Source organism: Equus caballus, chromosome 27 (assembly GCF_041296265.1).
Source record: "Equus caballus isolate H_3958 breed thoroughbred chromosome 27, TB-T2T, whole genome shotgun sequence".
Lineage (NCBI taxonomy): Eukaryota > Metazoa > Chordata > Mammalia > Perissodactyla > Equidae > Equus > Equus caballus.
The window spans coordinates 38,732,477-38,753,690 of record NC_091710.1 but is presented as its reverse complement, the minus strand read 5'-3'; the positions used below and the strand labels follow the sequence as shown (position 1 = coordinate 38,753,690).

The following is a 21,214-nucleotide window of genomic DNA, read 5'->3' as shown; positions in this document are numbered from 1 at the left end:
TTAGTCTGTACTGTGTTTATAATACTAATTGAAAATGTTTTCAAATTGTACTATTTGATTGAGCTACATATGGATAAGTCAAAAGGTCTATATCCATTTTCATTATACCAATATTAATCTTAAATATCAGCACTTCTTTATGTCTCTTATTGTTTTATTACTTATTTTTCAGCTAAAGCTTATAATGAATTCACTGAAGAATATGGTAAATGCATTTGTGCCCAGTGGAAAAGTTATGCAGATAGTGGATCAAAAGTTGGTAAGAAATATTTTCCACAGTAAGTTTTAAGCACATATACATATACACAGAGTTCAGAAAAGGCTCTGATATTTATTGAAAGGCATAATTTGACAGCCTTTTCTGAGGAGCTTGAACAAATTTATATTTATTCTAAACCACTGTCAAAACTTCAGAGGGACTGGAAATTCTGGGCCTTGGTAATATTAGAGTAATAAGATGCAAAATAGCAAATTTTGCCAATTAACTACTCTTTCAATGTTTTTTAAAAGTGTGGACTTTTTTACAGAGCAATGGACAAATGTGCATATTTCATCTGGGAGTAAGGCATTTCCTGCCCCTTATGTGTCCTTAGGTTTGCAAGTTCACTGTTGAAAATTTGGGTTTTTTTCTTAAGTATTTTGCCTGAGTATCTCAGGACACCCAGAGAGTTTTCTAGATATGACCACATGACACACTCAGCCCAGGCCTCTATTTTGGGGAGTCCTTCAGCAGCTGTGACTGTTGAAACTCACTTGGGTTGCGTATTTCTTATTGCTGTGCATTCACCAAACCAGTTCATTTTCCTCCTGGTCGTTCAGGAAGACTCCGTGTCTCAACCGTTTTTTTTTAATTTAGTTGGAACCAGTGGAAAGTCTAGGGCCCGGCTCCTCGAACCCCCTGAGAAATCCTCATCACCCTCTTTCAGTCTTTGCTCCAGGGCCCTCACTGGCCTGCAGGCTGCAAAGAATTGGGGCAGACACCAAGGCCCTAGGGCAGATTATTCAACCTTGGCACTAATGACATTTGGGATTGGATAATATTTTGTTGTAGGGGACTGTCCATGCATTGTAGGGTGTTTAGCAGAGTCCCTGGCCTCTATCCGTTGGATGCCAGTAGCACCCTTTCAGTTGTGACAACCAGTAATGTCTCTTGATACTGTCACATCTCCTCTGGGGGACAATACTCCCCTGGATGAGAACATTTCCCCAAAGGCTGGCTGCTCTGGACGTAGCATGCTGATGGCACTTGTATCTGCCAACCTCGAAAACTGTTAGCCCTCGTGTTTATGCTCTCAGAGCCTTTGATTAAGGCCATCCTTTATGTTTATACTAACCAGACTTCCTCCGAGTAAAAATGCTGATGGGAGCCGCTGCAGAGGAGGCCCCCACGCCCACGCAACCGTGGCAGCAGGGAGAGCAGTGTGGAAAGGGTTCAGGTGCCCAGGCTTTGCAATCAGACAGCACTGGGGTTTTCGTTTGTTCTTTAAACATTAGATTTAAGGCTGGATCAGGCAGATCCTAGCTGTGTGTCCTTCGACAAGTTTCTTAAGCTCTGAAACTTCAGTTTTCTCATCAGGGAGAATTTACCAATGCTACATGTTTCCTATGGTGGTTGTGAGGATCAAATGACATACTATATGTAAAGCACAGTGCCTGGATGTAGTAAATGGTTAATAAATGTTCACTGAGTCACTTCTGTTTGTTAAATTGGCAGGAATATTCCCCTTTGCAATGCCTTGAATACCTAGGGGAGAAAATAATATGCATAATTAGGTCATATTACATATAAATACCAACTTGGTGAAAAATTGTGAATTTTAAGCACATCATCTTAGCAAGAGGCTGTGAGCTTAAATAGTGATCTCATCGTTGGTGAACAGTTGCAGTTGAGAATAAAAGCATGATGTCCACCATTGAGGTTGCTCATGTGTCCACTGTTTGCCAACAGGATGCAGTGAATGCCTCTTAGCCCAAGATCAGCCATTAACCATGATGGAAGGTTTTTGTGAAGAACTAGAGTACAGATTTGTTGCGATGAGTGTGGGAAGGAGATAGTAATGGGGGTGTAAGGCCCTTGGCTAGCGGGTGAGTTTGGAGAGAAAAGGGCTACTTGTTGTGATGTTGCTGTGTTGTGGGTCATGTTAGGTCATCCACTTGGAATTTTCCCAGTTCCCCCTCTCTCTGGATAATAAAGTGAAATTTACGGCAGGAAAAAACAATCATAGGTCTCTGCATAATACCTGAGAACAGATGAGCTTAAGGGAACCAAAGCTAAAGGTAAAGAATTTGGGGCTCAGTATTGAGGAGTACATAGAATATTTTAGAAATACCTGATGTTAAAGTGCTTTAAAAAATACCTTTTATCACCTATTGGGCAGCAGTATCTAGAACAAATTTTATGTAACAGAACCAAACCTCAAAGCAGCCCTTTAGGTCCAGTGAGGGTTAATTCATTTGTTTTTCAGCCTGGTCTCCTCGGCAACTTTCCTGGTCCTTTTGAGGAGGAAATGAAGGGGATTGCAGCTGTTACTGACACACCTTTAGGTAAAGTTCACTTTGTAGCTGTTAAAAAATTTAATAAAGCACTTGAAAATTTTTCTCTTGAGGTATGGTCTACCTGCAGTAAACCGCGCAGATCTTAAGTATACTGCTCAATAGTTTTAAAAATGCATACATGCTTGTAATCACAACTCTGAGCAAGGTACAGAAAATCCCTGCCATCCAAAATGCTCCATCATGGCCCTTCACAGACAATACTGTGTCCCCAGGTAACCGCTGTTCTGACTTCACCACAGATTAGTTTTACCTCTTCTTGAGTTTCTTATGAACAGAACCGAACAGCATGAACTGTTGTGTCTGGCTTCTTGTACGTACTGTGATAGGTGGAATGCTTTTGGATGAAGAGAACATATTTGGGTTGTTTCCAGATTTTGGATATTAAGAATAAAGTGGTTATGAACATTCTCCTACATGTCTTTGGATGGGCACAGCACTCGTTCTCTTGGATATGTGCTGGGTTATAGGGTGGCTGTATGTTTTGCCTTGTACATTCCGCCAGCCAGTTTTCCAAAGTGATTGTATCCGTTGACAGTCAACATAGTACAAGAGTTTTAGTTTTCTCCACTTGATAGTGTCGGTCTTTTTTAAGTTGAGCCATTTTGTTGAGTGTGTGATAGGATCCCATTATTATTTAATTTGCGTTTCCCTGATGACTGATGAGATCGAACGGTTTATTGACCTTTTCCTTCCTTCCTTGTCGTTGTGAAAGTCTTAGGCCCATTTTTTGCTGGTTTGAAGGAATTCTGATATATTCTGGATACAAGTCCATTGTCAGATATATTATTCTAAATATCTTCTCCCAGTCTGTGGCTTACATTTTTATTCTCTTATTGGTGTCTTTTGATGAAGATAAATTCTTAGTTTTAATGAAGTCTAATTTCTTAGTCTTTTTTTTATGGTTAGTGCTTTTTGTGTCCATTTAAGAAATCTTTGTCTACCCTAAGGTCATGAAAATATTCTTTTATGTTTTCTTCTAGATATTTTATGTTTACTTTTTACATTTAGGCCTATGATCTATTTTGAATTAATTTTTGTTTGTGGTACGAGTTAGGGGTCACTGTTCAGTTTTTTTTTCATACGGAATATCCAATTGATTAAACACCATTTATTATAAAGACCAGGCATCCCTCAGTAAATTGCAGTGGTGCCTTTGATATAAATCAGATGATTGTATAAATCTGGTTCTGTTTGGGGACTTTCTGTTAAGTTTCGTTTATCTATTTTGTCTTTCCTTATGTCAATACTATTGCTACCGCAATTACTAAAGCTTTACATTAATTAAAGCCTGAAATTAGGGTAGTGTTAAGTTTTCCAACTTTGCAGCTTCCAAAATCCTCTTAGCTATTCTAGACCCTTTGCATTTCCATATAAATTTTAGAATCAGCCTGTCAACTTTGACAAAAGAGCGTGCTGATATTTTGAATAGAATTGTAATACTGAGTTTTTCAATTCATGACCATGGTATATGCCATTTCAACATTTATTTAGGTCATTGCTTTCTCTGAGCAGGATTTTTTTATTTTCAGGGAGGAGGTCTTGCATATCTTTCATTCGTCATTTCTGGCATTGAGACGGTTCTGACTCCTAGCGCCCCGTGCACAGCAGAGCGGAACCCTGCCCAGTCTTTTTGCTCCATCCTGTCCCCTTCCGGTGCTGTATTAGACGATGCTCTGCTGCTGTTCATAGGGTTTTCATGGCCAATTTTTCAGAAATTGGTGGCCTTCTTGCTAGTCTGCCTTAGTGTGGAAGCTCCATTGAAAGCTGTACACCATGGGAGCCCCTGCTGGTATATGAAATTCGGTGACATAGCTTACAGCATCACAGTAACATGCAGCCACCACAGTATGACAACTGACAGACGGGTGGGGTGGTTCCCTGACTGGGAAATGAACCCAAGCATGAAAACGCCAAATCTTAACCACTAGACCACCAGGGCTGACTTCACTCATCACATCCTTTATCATATTTGTCATATCCAGTTTGTCATATCCTTAGGAACTGATATTTTTGGGAGCTATTTTTAAAATTTCAGTTTCTAATTTATAGCACTTACTTTAATGAAAAAGACTTTTTCCGCCATCCTGAAAGTTTTATTTTTAAGCTACCAAAGCAATAGAGTCATTATTTTAAGTAGCCAGTAATACCTTTGTTTTTTTAAGAGCGATGATTGAGAATTTCTGAAAATCAATAATATTTATCAAGGAAAGTAGCTAGATTTTTTTGTCTTTGCTTCTTTAAAAAAATGATTTAAAAAGGTAGTCAACATACTGGAAATATACACTTGTAGGCTATATGATAAATAAATCTTTGATTATTATGTAAAGAACTCTAGCAAATGAATGCCACATATAAATATCTCAAGAGAAAGGTGGATTAAGAGGATTAACAGATGATTCGTAATAAAAGAAAATAAGAGTGGAATTTCACCAAAATAGAAATCAAATGGAAATAAAATAAACATTAGATTAGGATGAAAAAAACATGTTAAGCTTAACATGTTAACATAAAATGAGACAGAAAAAGTATGTTGTATACCTTCAAATTAAGGGCTAAGTGGTACCACTATACAGTTTTGGAAAAATATTCAAAAATTAAAATGTTTCATAACGAGTTTTCTTCTGTAAGCTCTGCACTGATTTTATTAATAATTCCGGTATCTCTTTTCTCACCTTAGAAGTATTAGTCACATTCTAAAAGTCGGGCAAAATACATTTTCAGCATTCAATCAAGAACCAGATGTATTAAATCATCATTATTTGAGCCCCCAAAGAAAACTAAAATGGGGCATATTGATGAAAAATTTGGACAGTATGTTGTAGTACAATTCCAGCGTGTCCAGTTGTTGAACTTGCCCCATAGCTGCCCTTTTGAGGACCTATTTTATCTTGAGTCTGCAGAGTACAGGCTGAGCCACCACCACCGGCCAGCTATTCAGGCACACTCAGGTTGGTCTGCAGACACTTAGGTATGACAAAAAAAAACTTCACACAGCGATGGCAGTTAAACCTTTTCTTAAAAAAGAATTTTCTAACAATGTCGTGATTCTGTATATTGATCAAAAAATTTCCTATCTTTTCTCATAGGAGAGATCATTTCATTCAATGTTTTCTATGAGTTTTTTACCATCTGTACTTCAGTAATAACAGAAGACAGACAAGGTAAATGTGTGCTGAGCAGGGGCGGGCAGAGCCAAGTATGAAGTAGAAGAAAATCTTCTAAGTAAATGGAATGAGAACTTGTACAATCCAGGCTTGCCATGCTAATTCTGTGTACATTGCATGAAGTTTTATAGATCTTGGTAAATTCTTATAGGTGAATTAAATACTATCCTTATTTTAAGACCACTGTAATACCTATTAAAGTTTAATTCAGGCATGCAAAAAACTTGGAAGAAGTGTGTCAGGACTATAAACATTCGTACCCTTCCTCAGTCTACTTGTGCCCATCCTCATGATTGGATGTAAGCACCCACAGGGGTAATTCCTTATCTTCATATATGTAATGACCCAGCCTTTCCTCTAAGCCCAGGACAAACATTTGCCCATCACTTCCCAGCCAAGGGACCCTCTGGAGACCAGCCTCACTTTCCCATGTTTTTCCTGGCAGTCCCCAGAGTACAAGGCACAGGATGATTTTCCCTGATTCCCTCTTATTTTTGACCTATATCCTGGGTATAAAGCCAGCCTGTGCAGAACCCTTGAGACGCCCAGCTCTAGGTGCCCATCCCTGAAGGGAAGCGTGTTGGTAAGTCACATTAGGTGAGGCTGAAAGAGCTCTGTCTACGTAGAACAGTGTCATAATGGACAGAGAATGACCTTTGATCCTTTTCCCATATTCAGAACTTACCAGGAACCCTGTGCTCTCAGGTATCATGAGGGGATCTGGCCGATGTGACAGGGACAACAATTTCATCTTAAGGCTTATGCTATCAGAATGCTGCTTAATTCTTACTGTTGGCTTGAACAGTTGTGAATATCAGCCAACCAAAATTAAGTGTTCAGCTTTGATTCAGAATCGGTTGTACTATCATAACTGCTACTACAGGTCTCTTTTGCCTACTTTGAATTAGGTCATGTACTACATGGGCGAAACATGGATTTTGGAATATTTCTTGGGTAAGTAAAGAACATGGTGTGTATCAGTCCTTAAGAAAAGTAGATTGTATTACACTGATGAACAGTAAGTCTCAAGTCTTGCCCAAAATATGACCGGAAGTGACGACACTGGAGTCCTGAGTTTTGAGACAAGATGGGCACACCCTCACTCACTTATTTGAGAGTTTGTAACTGGGTTGCACCTAGTGAACAAAATCTGGAGCATGCCTCAAGGCCCTAGATGCATGTCTAGTTTGTTGCTTAGAGGGGAGAATGGCATTCTATGTGTCGTCCTGACCTTTCTTTGTCTACAACAGGGCTTTGTAATGAAAGACTTACATTTGAATCTGGGGTTTGGTGTTTACAGGCTTCACAGTGGCGGAGTTAACTTCTCTGAGCCTCACTTTTATCTTGTGGAAGATGGAGGATGAACCACCCATATTGCAAAGTTCTTGTTAGGGTTGATCATTAGAGATCAGGTAGATAAAGCGCCTAGTGTAAGGCTTGGCCATCAGCGTCATATTCAGCATTATCATCATCCTTGTCCTTAAATAGCACTGAAATCTGTTTTTTGTAGGTGGAATATAAATAATCATTCCTGGGTCATCACTGAGCAGCTGAAACCTTTAACGGTGAATCTGGACTTCCAGAGGAACAACAAAACTGTCTTCAAGGCGACAAGCTTTGCTGGCTATGTGGGCATGTTAACAGGATTCAAACCAGTAAGGCGTCTCCCGTTACATAATTTTACAGATGGTTGTGTGTCCTGCTGTTACTCCCTGTGAAGGGTGGAGTCTAAGGAAATGAGGACTTAAAAAGAATACGAAGCCCCAGATTATCCCTTTGTCCTTCTTGTCACCTTCAGAGGTCTGAGCTCACAGAGTAGAGAAGACTAGAAAGGAAGTGAAGGTTTCTGAGCCTCTTCTGAGGAAAAAGCATGCGGCTGGGTGTGTAGGGCTGGGAACATAAATCTGGAATCTGGTCCTGGGTCTGCCACTGCAGCAAGTTAGGCGTTAATGCTGTGCACTTCACTTCCTTGTCAGAAAAGTGTGGCCGGTAACATCCCACCTACTTACCTCACACGTTAGATGTGAAAAGGCTCTGAACTTTAAAGCTCTGTGCACAGAAGGTGATGTTACCATGGTTTTGATTGATCTTTTGGTTCCCCATCACCCAATCCAGGCCTTGATGTACAATATCAAGCACAGTGAGAGGGCCTCACAGGATGATGGAGGTCTCTGATTCCACTGCTTTGTCTTTTTCTCAGGGACTGTTTAGTCTTACGCTAAATGAACGTTTCAGTACAAATGGCGGTTATATGGGTGAGTAGAGGGTTCTTAAATGAAAGGGGAGTTTCATAGATGTTTTAAGAGGAGGTCTGGATGATGCCTTCTGGTTCATATCTAACCTCTTCCAGGTCCTCTGACACTGTGTTTGATCTCTTCCAGGTGTCCTAGAATGGATCTTGGGAAAGAAAGATGCCATGTGGATAGGGTTTATCCTTAGATCAGTTCTGGAAAATAGCACAAGGTAATCTGTTCGGTTGCTTCATTGTCAAATTTAATTATTTTATTTTTTAAATTATTTTTACTTTTTTTACTGCGATATAATTGACATGTTAGTTTAAGGTACACAACAAAACGCTTTGATATTTGTATACATTCTGAGATGATCACCACAATAAGTCTAGTCAACATGGGTCACCATACAGAGTTACAAGATTTCTTTTCCTTGTGATGAGAACTTTTAAGATCTGTTCTCTTAGCAACTTTCAAATATACAATACAGTATTATTACCTATAGTCACCATGCTGCATATTACTTCCCCAGAACTTATTTGTTTTATAACTGGAAGTTTGTCCCCTTTGACCTCTTTCACCCATTTTGTCCAACCCCTACCCTCTGCCTCTGGCAACACCAGTCTGTTTTCTGTACAGATCTTCCTGGACTTACAGTGGGGTTACATCCCCAAAAACGGGTTTAAATGGGTTTATTGGGATGTAACCTCATCATAAGCTGAAAATATTGTAAGTCTAAAATGCATTTAATAGACTAACCTACCGAACATCATAGCTTAGCCTACCCTACTTTAAACGTGATCAGAGCATTTACATTAGCCTACAGTTGGGCAACATCCTGTAACACAAAGCCTATTTTATAATAAAGTGTTGAATATCTCAGGTAATTTGCTGAATACTGAAAGCGAAAAACAGAAGGATTGTAAGTGTATCACTTGTTTACCCTCGTGATCGCGGGGCTGACTGGGGGCTGTGGTTTGCTGCCAATGCCCAGCATTGCAAGAGAATATGGGACTGCGTATGGCTAGCCTGGGAAAAGATCAAAACTCAGAATTCAAAGTATAGTTTCTGCTGAATGTCTGTTGCTTTTGCACCATTGTAAAGTTGAAAAATTGTAAATCAAACCATTGCAGTTCAGGACCATCTCTATCTATGATTTTTTTTTTTTTCAGATTTTACATATAAGTGAGATCATATGGTATTTCTCTTTCTCTGACTTATTTCACTGAGCATAATGCCCTCAAGGTGGATGTTGTCACAAATGGCAAGATTTCCGTTTTTATGGCCAAGTAATATTCTATTGTACATATAGCACATTTTCTTTGTCCATTCATCCTTCAGTGGACACTTAGGTTTCTTCCATGTCTTGGCTGTTGTAAATGATGCTGCTATGGGAGTGCAGATATCTTTTCAATTTAGTGTTTTGCATGGCCTCTGACAGAGGAGTGGTGTAGGTCTGTGCCTGGAAACCAAACCCAGGCCCCTGAAGCGGAGTGTGCCGAACTTAACCACTAGGCTGCTGGGGCTGGCCCTCGAGTTAGTGTTTTTGCTTCCTTCAGATAAATACCCAGAAGTGGAATTACTGGATCGTATGGTAGTTCTATTTTTAATTTTTGAGGAAATCTCCATACTGTTTTCCATAGTGGCTGCACCAATTCACCTTCCCCCCAGCAGTGCACAGGGTGCCCTTTTCTTCACATCCTCGCCGACGCTTATTGTCTCGTTTCTTTTTGATTAACAGTCATTCTAACAGGTGTGACGTCTTCTCTCTTTTGGGGGTTTTGGTTTGCATTTGCCCAATGATTAGTGATTTTGAGCACCTTTTCATGTACCTGTTTTCCATGTGTATGTCTTCTTTGGAAAAATGTCCAGTTAGATCCTCTGCCCTTTTTAAAATAAGATTTTTTTGCTATTGAGTTGTATGAGTTCTTTATATATTTTGGCTATTAACCCCTTATCAGTTTTATGATTTGCAAATAGTTTCTCCCATTCAGTAGGTTGTCTTTTCATTTTGTTGATGATTTTCTTTGCTGTGCAGAAGCTTTTTAGTTTGATGTAGTTCCATTTGTTTATTTTTGTTTTTGTTGCCTTTGCTTTTGGTGTCAAATCCACAAAATCATCACCAAGACCAGTGTTAAGGAGTTTATCACCTATGTTTTATTCTAGGGAGGTTTATGGTTTTGGCTCTTACATTCCAGTCTTAATCCACTTTGATTTTTGTATATGGTGTAAGATAGTGGTCCAGTTTCATTCTTTTGCATGTGACTGTCCGGTTTTCCCAGCACGATTTATTGAAGAGACTCGCCTTTCCCCATTGTGTATTCTTGGCTCCTTTGTCATAAATTAATTGACCATATATGTGTGGGTTTGTTTCTGAGCTCTCTATTCTGTTCCATTGATCTATGTGTCTGTTTTTATGCCAGTACCATGCTGTTTTGATTTCTATAGCTTTGTAATATAGTTGTAAATCAGGAAGTGTGACAACTCTAGCTTTGTTCTTCTTTCTCAAGATTGCTTTGGCTGTTTGGGGTCTTTTGTGGTTCCATACAAATCTTAGGATTTTTTGTTCTATTTCTGTGAAAAATGCCATTGAAATTTTGATAGAGATTGCATTGAATCTGTAGATTGCTTTGGGTAGTAGGGATATTTTAACGATATTAGTTCTTCCAATCCATGAACATAGAGTATCTTTCCATTTATTTGTGTCTTCTCCCATTTCTTTCATCAGTGTCTTAGTTTTCAGTGTATAGGTTTTTCACCTCCTTGGTTAAATTTACTCCTAGGTATTTTATTGTTTTTGTTGCATTGTAAATAGGATTGTTTTCCTGCTTTCTCTGATAGTTCATTATTAGTGCATAGAAATGCAACAGATTTTTGTATATTGATTTTGTATCCTGCAACTTTACTGAATTTATTACTTCTGACAGTTTTTTGGTGGAGTCCTTAGGGTTTTCCATATATATCATGTCATCTGCAAAGAGTGACAGTTTTACTTCTTCCTTTCTGATTTGGATCCCTTTTCTTTCTTTTTCTTGCCTACACTGCTCTGGCGAGTGCTGCCAAATACTATATTGAATAAAAATCAGACAGCAGGCATCCTTGTCTTGTTCCTAATCTTAGAGGAAAAGCTTTCACCTTTTCACCACTGAGTATGATTTTAACTGTGGGCTTGTCCTGTATGGCCTTCATTGTGCTGAGGTACATTCTGTCTATACCCACCTTGTTGAGAGTTTTTATCATAAATGGATGTTGACTTTTGTCAAATGCTTTTTCTGCATCTGTTGAGATGATCGTATGATTTTGACCCTTCATTTTGTCAATATGGTGTATCACATTGACTGATTTGTGGATGTTGAACCATCCTTGCATCCCTGGAATAAATCCCACTTGATCATGGTGTATGATCCTTTTAATGTATTGTAGTTTATTTTAAATTACTCATAGTTAAATATAAAAATATTTCCCAGCTTATCTTCCATTGAGGAAGTATTTTAGAATTTCTTAGGTGAACCTTTAACACTCATATGGAATTCTTCCTATTTTCTCTGTGTGTTTATAGCAAGGAAATGAACTGACTTATTTAAAAAGTGGTAAGGATAGTGCCACTATGAAAAGCACCTATGAATTTTTCTTGGTGTACCAAAAAAATCACCCATACACAAAAAAATGGTACAATAAATTCTTTATTTAAATCCTAATACCTGTTAACCTAGAAGTTATATTCTGCACTGGTGCAAAAATCTTATAATAGCAAAACTGCCCTTAGCCAGCACTACATCCAAATAACCTGGAATAAATGGGCATCAGTCTTATTTTTAATGCTTTCCAGGGAATAAGATTTGGTAGTCTTCTTTGAAAATCTACTTCAATTTTTTATAGCCCTAATTTTCAGGAAGGTTTACTTTTTAGTCCTTAAACCCTGTATACAGTAATTAATATTTCCCTCTGTTTTATTGTTGAGTGAAAGGCATAAACAATAAGGGTGGAAGATAATTACTTGAGGCCGTTTTGTCTGTCTTTCAGATTAGAGGGAACATTTCAGATCTCACTGTTTCACTACACAGGAGTCAGGGACTCTTCCTGCCTGAGCCATGCTTACCATCCTTTTAAAACACGTGTTCCTCAGATACTTGTCTTCCTTAGTTTCCACAGCTACAAAATTTTCATTCCAAGTCAACTAAAAATGTTTCCTTTTTTTTTAATGTTTTTATGTAGTTATGAAGAAGCCAAGAATATATTGACCAAAACCAAGGTATTGGCCCCAGCGTACTTTATCCTGGGAGGCAACAAGACTGGGGAGGGTTGCGTGATTACACGAGACAGAAAACGATCTTTGGATGTATATGAGTAAGTACATTTGTTAAAGCAAAATAAGTAGGAACTGAAGTATAGACTGATACGTGTACAGGTTTAAGGTATGAGGCCTAAGAGGAATCTCTCTTTTTACATCTAGACTTGACCCCAAGCAGGGTAGATGGTATGTGGTACAAACAAATTATGACCGTTGGAAAAATCCCTTCTTCCTTGATGATCGCAGGACGCCCACTAAGATGTGTCTAAACCGGACAACCCAAGAGGTACAGTGACAATATCATACATAACAAGGAATGGTGACCACTAAAGAGTAGCTTAGTTCTGGCATTTTTCTTTGGCCTTTGAAGAATTTATAAACCTCCTATTATTCAGTATCTCTGGACAATCCCCCCTGAGTTTTTGTTTTTAACTTAAGGAATAAAATTTTGCTGTACTTTCTCTTTCTTATTCTAATGCCAGACATCACTCTGTGAAGTTCAATGACAGACAGGCCAGAATTAAAGAAAGGAGGAAGAGAGAGAGAAAAAGCAATACAGTAGAACCATTACCTCTGTTTCTAACAGTGACGTCCAGGGAAATTCTTTTAGGGGGGATGGAGGAGGCTGAAGAATGTCGGTTTCTAAGGACCCATCTGTGTGGGTAAGGCTGCTGACATCTGTATTTAACTTACTGAACAAAATTATTTTTGTGTTTTAGAATATCTCACTTGCAACCATATATGATGTGCTGTCAACAAAACCTGTCCTCAACAAGGTATTTTTAAAATATATATATATATATTTGCTTTTAGGGAGAGAATTTGGTCCTGTGTTGTGTCTTTCCCTGTTATCTTGGATCAGTTGGAGCTGGAATCCCAGGTCATGTTCAGCTTAAGGCTGATTTTTTAAAATCTTTTTGTGTGACTAAAACCATAACTCTTGAGCTGTCACAAAGAAGCTGGTCACTATGGTTTGATGTCCAAATTGGTCAGAGTATTGTTTCCAGTTTTACTTACATGGCAAATAAGTCTAGCGTTTGACTCTTGACTTCTCCCTGTCTGGAAATCGCATGCTGTACCCTACAGTGAACACCTACACTCCGGAGAACAAAGTCTGAGGTCCATTTTCAGACAGAGCTTTGTGTCTTCATAGATTAGAGTTTCTTTTAAACTTTATTGCATCCTTTCAGCTTTTCCCCACACTAGAGCTAAAAAATGCAAAAAGCTTCCTCATCATTCAATTTGCTAATAGTTCCCTCTTGTATATTCTGGAAATACTCACCAGCTTTCCCATTTGTTTCTTCTCTTCTTTTCCTTGGTCCTTTTCCCTAATCCTCCCTAAAATCATTGTGCCTCCACTCCCTCGACCAGAAGGAATTCTTCCTGCCCGTTAGCATTTGGATGGGAACGTGGCTCCTGCAGGAAGCCTTCCTACAGCCCACTGCCCCGCGAGGCTTCTCACTTTGCCCACTCCCTCTGTGTGATCTCCTGCACGGCCCCCCCACGGTACTAGTGATGCTTTAGGATGAGGATAGCCAGAGCTCAACTGTCCATGCTCCACAGCACACTGTTGGGCTTTGCATGACTGCAAGTTATCCATTGAGGAGGGTTAAATGAGTCTTAATGCATTGGTGGTGAAGCAGTGTCCTGCTCAGGAAAAAGACCTTGTAAGGAACTGAAGAGATTCTCTCCTGAGCCTATTTCTATTCATGACCTAGAATAATGGTTTTATTGAAGTCAGTTGTTTTAATTATTATTAACTTATTATTTAATTATTAATTATTTGGATCTTTATATTATGAACTATTTTTATATCTTTATATGTAATATTATATACTAACTATTTAATATTAAGTAAACTCAGAAAGCAATTCCACGAGTACAGAAGTGCTGATATGAGTCAGGACATCTTAGAATTGAAAACATCCCTAAAGTGAAAATAACCTCTGTTTCAGCTGACGGTATACACGACCTTGATGGATGTCACCAAAGGTCGATTTGAAAGTTACCTGCGGGACTGCCCAGACCCTTGCATAGGTTGGTGAGCACACCTGGCCTACAGAAGGCGCTGTGACCTGGAGATGGGACTCGCACGCGGCCGAGTAGTGCTGCCTGGTGACTTCCTTCCGAACCCTGAGACTCGGGGCGGGTTCTCTTTGGCGGCTGTTTTGTCCTTCTGGGTAGGTTTGCAGTTCACAGGCTGTTTTTGGCGTGACGGTTGGTTGATCTTATTTACAGAAGACTTCTTTAAGTGAAGTACACCAATCGTCTGAAATTTGCCGAGTTTCATTTCTCTTTGACATTTCGGGATGGGGACGGGTGATTCAACTATTGTGGGACCCACCTCCGCGGGCAAAGCAGGATTCTCTGTGGGCATTGAATCTGGTATGTCTGTGTGAGTAATAGTTAAAATAGTCCACAGTGTTCAGTTTTTCACTTTTTTCTACATATTTGTATGTTTTTTCTGTATAGCAGTCTTTTGCTCTTAGTTCTAACTGCTTAATAGTAGTTTTAATAAACTGATACACCATTGTCTTTGTTGTTTGGGACAGCAATGAAATTTCACTAATTTTGATTGGAGGGGGATGTGAGACAGACATTCCACTGTATATTTCTTTTAATGGGCAATCCATGGGGCTTTGACTCTGAATTGAAATACTTTTTGGGGTTCATGAAGTAATCAGTATGCCAGGTGGTCTTTTATACATAGAATTGAAGTGTTCTCCTTTTCATAACTACCCTACCTCCCAGTAATCCCAGGACGTAGTTAGCTTCAAAAACAGTCCCAGATTCTGTGAATTAATAGAAAATAAACAGGTCAAAGACTTGTGGAAAATGAGAGGTGAACCTGTTACTTTAAACTCTTAATAAATTTCTTGATTTGTCCTTCTGATCAATGTGTATTTTTTTAAAACTAAGTATAGTTACTAAAAGATTTTTTCAGATATCTGTTTATGAGAAGTGCTAATAGAACTTGTTAACCTTTCAGACTTTCAGTTAACTGTGAAGTGGATGCCAGTTGGGCAAGACCGTATCCACTTCCTTTGTGTATTATGTTGGTTGTATTCCTGACATTCAATAAACAGTCACTGGCAGTAGTGTCAGAGTCATGGATGCTGACTGAATATATAACTATGTATTGGTTTGAGGGTAGGGGTTATTATGGAAAGATGCAAGCTGAATATAACATCTGAATTAAAATGCAAGCGATATGTAAGTGGGTTATTCAACTTATGACTAAATGGTCACAATCTTACATGACTAATCCTTACCACCTCTTAACCCAGTGGCATCAACCCAGTGCATAGGCGTCCAAAGGCTCCTCTTCCCGCCCCCAGACAGGAGGTGCTTCCACAAAACGATAGTGATGCCAGTATTAGCTTAGTGGAGCAAGAGGAATTACAAGATGATTTATGTTAAAATACAATTTGATTAATTAAAAAAATCTTTACTTCAGATTTTGTCCATCTTATAAAAATGAAGTGAGGTAAACTTGTATTTTTTTCTAAAGTAGTAGCCTTTGATATACATGATAATAAAGAGGTAAGATGCTAATTGTTTCAGACTGATTCCTCAGTTTGGACTAAACCAAAGAATTTCAAAGAAATAACTGGTGTTGAAATTTTAGGTAGTATTATTTAGTGGTGAAAAAGCAGTTTATAAAATCGGATATACAGTATAAGCGTATTTATGTAATACTCTATACATATGCATAACTAGATGTACATCTGGAGCATAGAAAGATGAGTAGGAGGATGTTCACCAAAATGTTGACAATGGTTATCCCTGGTGTTAAGTGCTGTTTTAATTTGAAGAGGACATTAATGAGACTATATTCTTAGAAATATTGGATAAAATTGAGGGACAGGTTAGATCCAAAACGTCGGCTATAGTTTCGGCACCTAGTTTTAGGGAGTCTGATTTCATGCGGAGGGCTGAGTCAGACCTGTATTTCTACATGTGCAGCTCTACGGTAACAGCGTAGTAATAGCTACTACTCATACAGAACTTGCTATGTACCAGGGCTTTGATGCGTGTTTACATTATCATCTTACTTCATCTTCTCAACAAACCCAGTTATACTGGTGATCCTGCTTTCCGACAGTGAAAGTAAGGTTAAGCAACTTGCTCCAAGTCATTTTAACAGAAGGCATTTGAGCCAGGATTTGAACCAAGTCTGTCCAAATCTTGTGCTTTTAACCAGGACACTCTAATTCTTAACATTACAGATAGGACTGGAAACGGTTTTGTCCTAGGAGAACTTCACTTGAGCTGGAGTGTCCCCAGCCATCATGCTGTGCCTGGACTTCGACACTGCCTTCTACTAGTTCCCTGCAAATCATTTATGTCACCCTAGGGATTGGGAACCCTTTGGAGTTAGCAACTTGATGACAACATATTCATCTAACAGGTCACCTGTTTCTCATAGCCTGAGTCTAAGCTCAGCTTGTGGGGAGTCAAAGAACTTCAGTCTACTGGTGGCTGTGACCCTGCACTACATGAGAACTATAAGCAGATCTGAAATGAAAAGGCTTGAGCGTTGTTACTTAAGTTGGTGCCACAGACTATGAGGGACAGTTTTTGTTAATTGATGCAAATTTACACAATATTCACCAGCCTAGCGTTGTGTATGACAAATGTGGCCGAGCAGCCCCAGACTACACTGCTGTGCCCTGGCCCCATGAAGCCTGGGGAGGGGTGGTTGGGCTCCTGAGCCATGCACAGACTGGTGGTGGCAGCTTGTGGAGGACTGTCAGCTCCCATGGGAGCAGCCCTTTCTTTCTCTCCAGGGGACTCCTTCCCTCTCCCATCAGTGTTTCCCAACCAGGTGCCACAGAGAAACTGGTATGTGTTGGGCAATCTCCATGGCATCTGGTGACAGCTTTTGTTCCAGACTGTCTTTCCAAGGATGCTTGTCTAGCAAACAGCCTTGGAAGATACAGGGTCTCCCTCTGGGACAGAAGACAGATTTGTTTCCCGACTACGATAATAAAGACCACTGTCTCCCTGCAGGGCAAAGGCTGGACTGGCTGCCTAGCAGAGCAGCCCCCTGACTTTAGCGGGGTCTCCTAAGCTTAGCTTTCTCAGCTGTGATTCAGAGGCATTGTGTGTGCACTACCTGCTTGGGCCGTTCTGCGTTACCACCGTGGGACTCGGGGTGCAGGGGGAATCAGTGTAAACCTGAAGTTTGTGCTGCCTGGTGTGCCAGGAGTAATAAAGCCCTTTGCCTGTGACCCAGGCATCGGCTAGTATCCACACACCTGTGGCAGGCTAACTCATTAGCTTGCAGGGTATAATCTCAGGCCCTCCCCGGTTGTTGACAGTGTGCTGCACCTGGCTTACAGGTGTGCCTGGAGGTGCTGATCCCTCAGCCCGTGGGGCAGCTGCCTCTCACAGCACCAGCCTCCTCTGGGGCTCCATGCAGGGCAGGCTTGAGCAAAGTGACCTTGACTGCATTGTTCCCTGGACTCACCAGGCTCAGGATGGAGGTGGGTGTGCAAAGCCCAGGGCAAGTTGGCAAAGATCACTGGCGCTGCAGACCAGAACGGGGCCTGGGCCAATTAGGTTTTGCCTATAAAATCTAAAATGCATGTAAAGATATACAGCCATTCAGCCCTCACTGGGGCGCCCTCCCACTTTTTTCCCCCAGGACCCAAACCTGTGTTATTGGCACTGGTCCACGCTGACAGCAAAAACATTTGGAACTTGTTGCTCCCCTAGCTAGGTTGGAGCAAGACCAATCTGGTGCCGTAGCACCTGGCCTGGTGCTGATGTCACCGGTGCCCAGACCAACAAGAGGCCTGCAGTGCAGCTGGAGTAGTTTATGTTCCAGGTACCACGGAGCCCAGCACACAGCCTCACTGCAGAGGTGGGTGGGAGGCCAAGAGGCAGGGAGTGTCCCTGGTGGTTCAGCTCCAGGCAGCAGCCAGAACCTGCACTTCACATACATCTGATTCCTCTGTCCATTTGCAGGTGACAGGTCAGTGTGGAGGCATCCAGCCAAGTTAGCTGCCCATGACTGCGTTAACAATGCCTGTGCTTTCTGCAAAGTAGGGCATCATCATTTTGAAAGACTTGATAAGAAAATTTTGATTGGATTCAAAATCCATTTCTCAAGATATTTTAGTATTAATCAGTGAGAGAAAAACAGCAATTCACCTTTAAATGTAATTTCAACTGCTTTAAATTCTTGAATGGTTGTAAAATGTTGCTTTAAATTTATCACCCAGTTATACATACAGTGCATCCTCAATAATTTTCAAAAATTTGATAGATCTTGATCAAGAATTGTGTGTAGCAATCTCAAATATAAAATGTTTGGAGTAGTTTGTAGTTTTAAATACTCTAATATCTTCCCTGATTTTTTGTTCATAATTTACAAATTTTATAATTATTTAATAGAAGAAAATGTCATGACTTTTTCACGAAGTCTGCATGTTCCCTCCAGCTTACCTCAGCACGTCTTTTTTTTTCTTTCTTTCTGCTCTTTTCTCCCCAAATCCCCCCAGTACATAGTTGTATATTCTAGTTTTGTTTTTTTTTAACCTCAGCATGTCTTAAACGCCGCCATTTTCTACGTGTGCCATGGCATGAATCAGGTTTGGACAGCACTGTCACAGGGCCCTGGGTAGAATGTGAACCGGGAGACGAGGTTCTAGTTCTGAGTCCTTCACCACCTCGCTGGGTGGCCGGAGACAAGTCACTTAGCCTCCTGGCACCTTCATATCTGCTCTTGGAAAATGAGAGTTTAACCCTAATCTTCCCTAAGGTCTCTAGTTTTATGAATCTAGATTTAAACTGTAGCTCAGGGTACCAGGTAATTCAGTAGCAGCCAACACCCGGGTGCAGCTGGACGTGTCAGATCCGCTGTTTTGCCTTTGGCTTAACAGTGATATAGAAGCGTTTCTTAATTTCAAAATGCAAGGGGCTTTATCGGTTTTGTTATTAAGTTTTACTTTATCTGCAGAGAGCTAGGGAAGGTGATCTGTACGGTACCAATCCTTTGAAATTGGTTGAGATTTTTCTGGTCCAATGAAAATGTTTCCTGCTACAGCAGTTGGATTTAGTAATCTATATGTCTTTGTCCATTTCATAAATTTGTTAATTGTACTGCTCAAATATTCTGTATCTTTAGTGATTTTTAGATAAAGCTTTCACCCTGAATGTGACTGTCTTCTTGTTGTACTGTCAATTTTTGCTTTATGTTCTTTTTTAGGTTTTATTTTAGGTACATATAATTGTTACATCATCATAGTGAAGTGAATATCTATTCATTATGATTTATTTAAATATATGTTTATATTATTAACTGTCCAGCTTTTGGAAGTAGGATGGGAGTTAGTATTCCCTGGTGTGCCTTTCACATCCTTTTAGTATTAACATTACAGAATCCTTAAAATTTAGATGTCTCTTAAAAGTGCACATAGCAGTATTTTTAAAATATCAAGTCAAACAACCTATGCCTTTTTACTAGAGCACTTATTTACATTTACAGGATTACTGATATGTCAGCACCTATTTCTACTATCTTAGATCTGTTTCTACTGCCTTCTAATTATCCTGCCATTTTGTGAATTCTCATTTTCTTTTAAACATATATTTTAAATTCTGTTTGTTTCCCTCCATAAGTTTGGAAAACACACTGTCTATTTTTATATTTACAGTGGTTATCCTATAAATTGCAAGATGGCTATTTACCTTATCAAAGCACAAAGTTAATTAATATCTCTATTATTTCATAAGACAAAGGCCTTAGAATACTTCAACTCAATTTACTTACCTCCCAACTTATTGTCATATTGTATGCTATTTGTATTTTGTTTTCTCTTAACTGCAAAAGACATTACTAATATTGTTTCACATAGTGAATGTTCATTTAGACTTATATTTACTACATTATTAGCTCATTATTCCTTTTCACAACTCAATCTTGCACCTGGGATCATTTTCCTTCTGCCAAATGAAAATTTTTGGACAGTCCATTGATGAAAACAATTTTCAGACTCTTTTTGACCATGGCTTTTCTCTGAAGGAAACTTTTGCTGGGCACGTGTTTCTGGACTAAACCTATTATCTTTGAATGTCACCTTGAGAAGTAAGCTGTTGGTCCCATTATGATTCATTGAAGGTAGTGTCTTTTCATTCTGGCTGCTTTTAGGATCTTTGGCTTTTCTTTGTAGTTCTAAAGTTTCCATATGTTTCTGGATTTTTTTTCTATTTTTCTTATTTAGAATTTGTTGGCTGTGTAGAGCTTTGAATGGTTAATTTTCATTATTCTGGGAATTCTCAGCCATTCCCTTCAAATATTGCCTCTACCCAATCTCTTTTCCTTTCCTTCTGGAACTCTAATTAGATGCCTGTTAAACCACCTTCTTCTAAGTCATAACCTATCTTTCATACTTTACGTATCTGTGTCTTTCATTCTGTCTAATTTCTTTAGCTCTACCTCCCAGTTCAGTAACTTTAATTCTGCTGTGGCAAATCTGCTGTTAAAGCCTTTCAGTTTCTAATTTCAATTATTACAGTTTTAATATATTGAGTATTTGACTCTTTTACAAATCTTGGTACTTTGTTTATAGACTTTTGGTTTTAGTCACATTTTAAATCTTTTTTTCTTTTACCTTATTAAGCATATTTATATTCTGGGTTTGATCAGTGAGGTGTCTGGAACCTTTGCAGGTCTGATTCTGCTGTGTTACTGCTAGTTCATGTTTGTGATGCCTTGTTTCATGTTTCTTTCTCATTTGCGACAGTGAGCATATATGTCATGGGACCTTATCTGCGGAAATCCTTTGAGGACTGGGTTGAAGGTGGGTTCTTTCAGAGAGGGTTTGATTTACTTCTGCCAGGGCCTGAGGGGACTGCCACTCTAAATTAAATTCTTGTCTTGAGGGTTTTGTAGATCCAAGATACCATGTTTTCAGAGCCAGGCTGTGGTTATGAATTCTTAGAGAAGATCCTCATAGCAACAA

At 39.5% G+C, this 21,214-nt stretch overlaps 1 protein-coding gene across 2 annotated transcripts in view; it reads left to right on the top strand.

Moving 5' to 3' along the window:
* ASAH1 (N-acylsphingosine amidohydrolase 1) overlaps positions 1-15,135 on the top strand; it is a 30,393-nt gene extending 15,258 nt beyond the window's left edge. The window contains exons 4-14 of one of the 2 annotated variants that reach the window (XM_005606374.4): positions 173-259; positions 2,466-2,544; positions 5,643-5,717; positions 6,629-6,674; positions 7,231-7,375; positions 7,921-7,975; positions 8,102-8,183; positions 12,167-12,298; positions 12,405-12,528; positions 12,962-13,018; positions 14,198-15,135. In XM_005606374.4, the coding sequence (XP_005606431.1) occupies positions 173-259; positions 2,466-2,544; positions 5,643-5,717; positions 6,629-6,674; positions 7,231-7,375; positions 7,921-7,975; positions 8,102-8,183; positions 12,167-12,298; positions 12,405-12,528; positions 12,962-13,018; positions 14,198-14,287 (972 nt within the window). In that variant the 3' untranslated portion in view covers positions 14,288-15,135. The remainder of the gene's footprint in view (positions 1-172; positions 260-2,465; positions 2,545-5,642; positions 5,718-6,628; positions 6,675-7,230; positions 7,376-7,920; positions 7,976-8,101; positions 8,184-12,166; positions 12,299-12,404; positions 12,529-12,961; positions 13,019-14,197) is intronic. The other variant, XM_014736610.3, reaches the window with a different exon arrangement.
* The last annotated feature ends 6,079 nt before the right edge of the window (positions 15,136-21,214 follow it).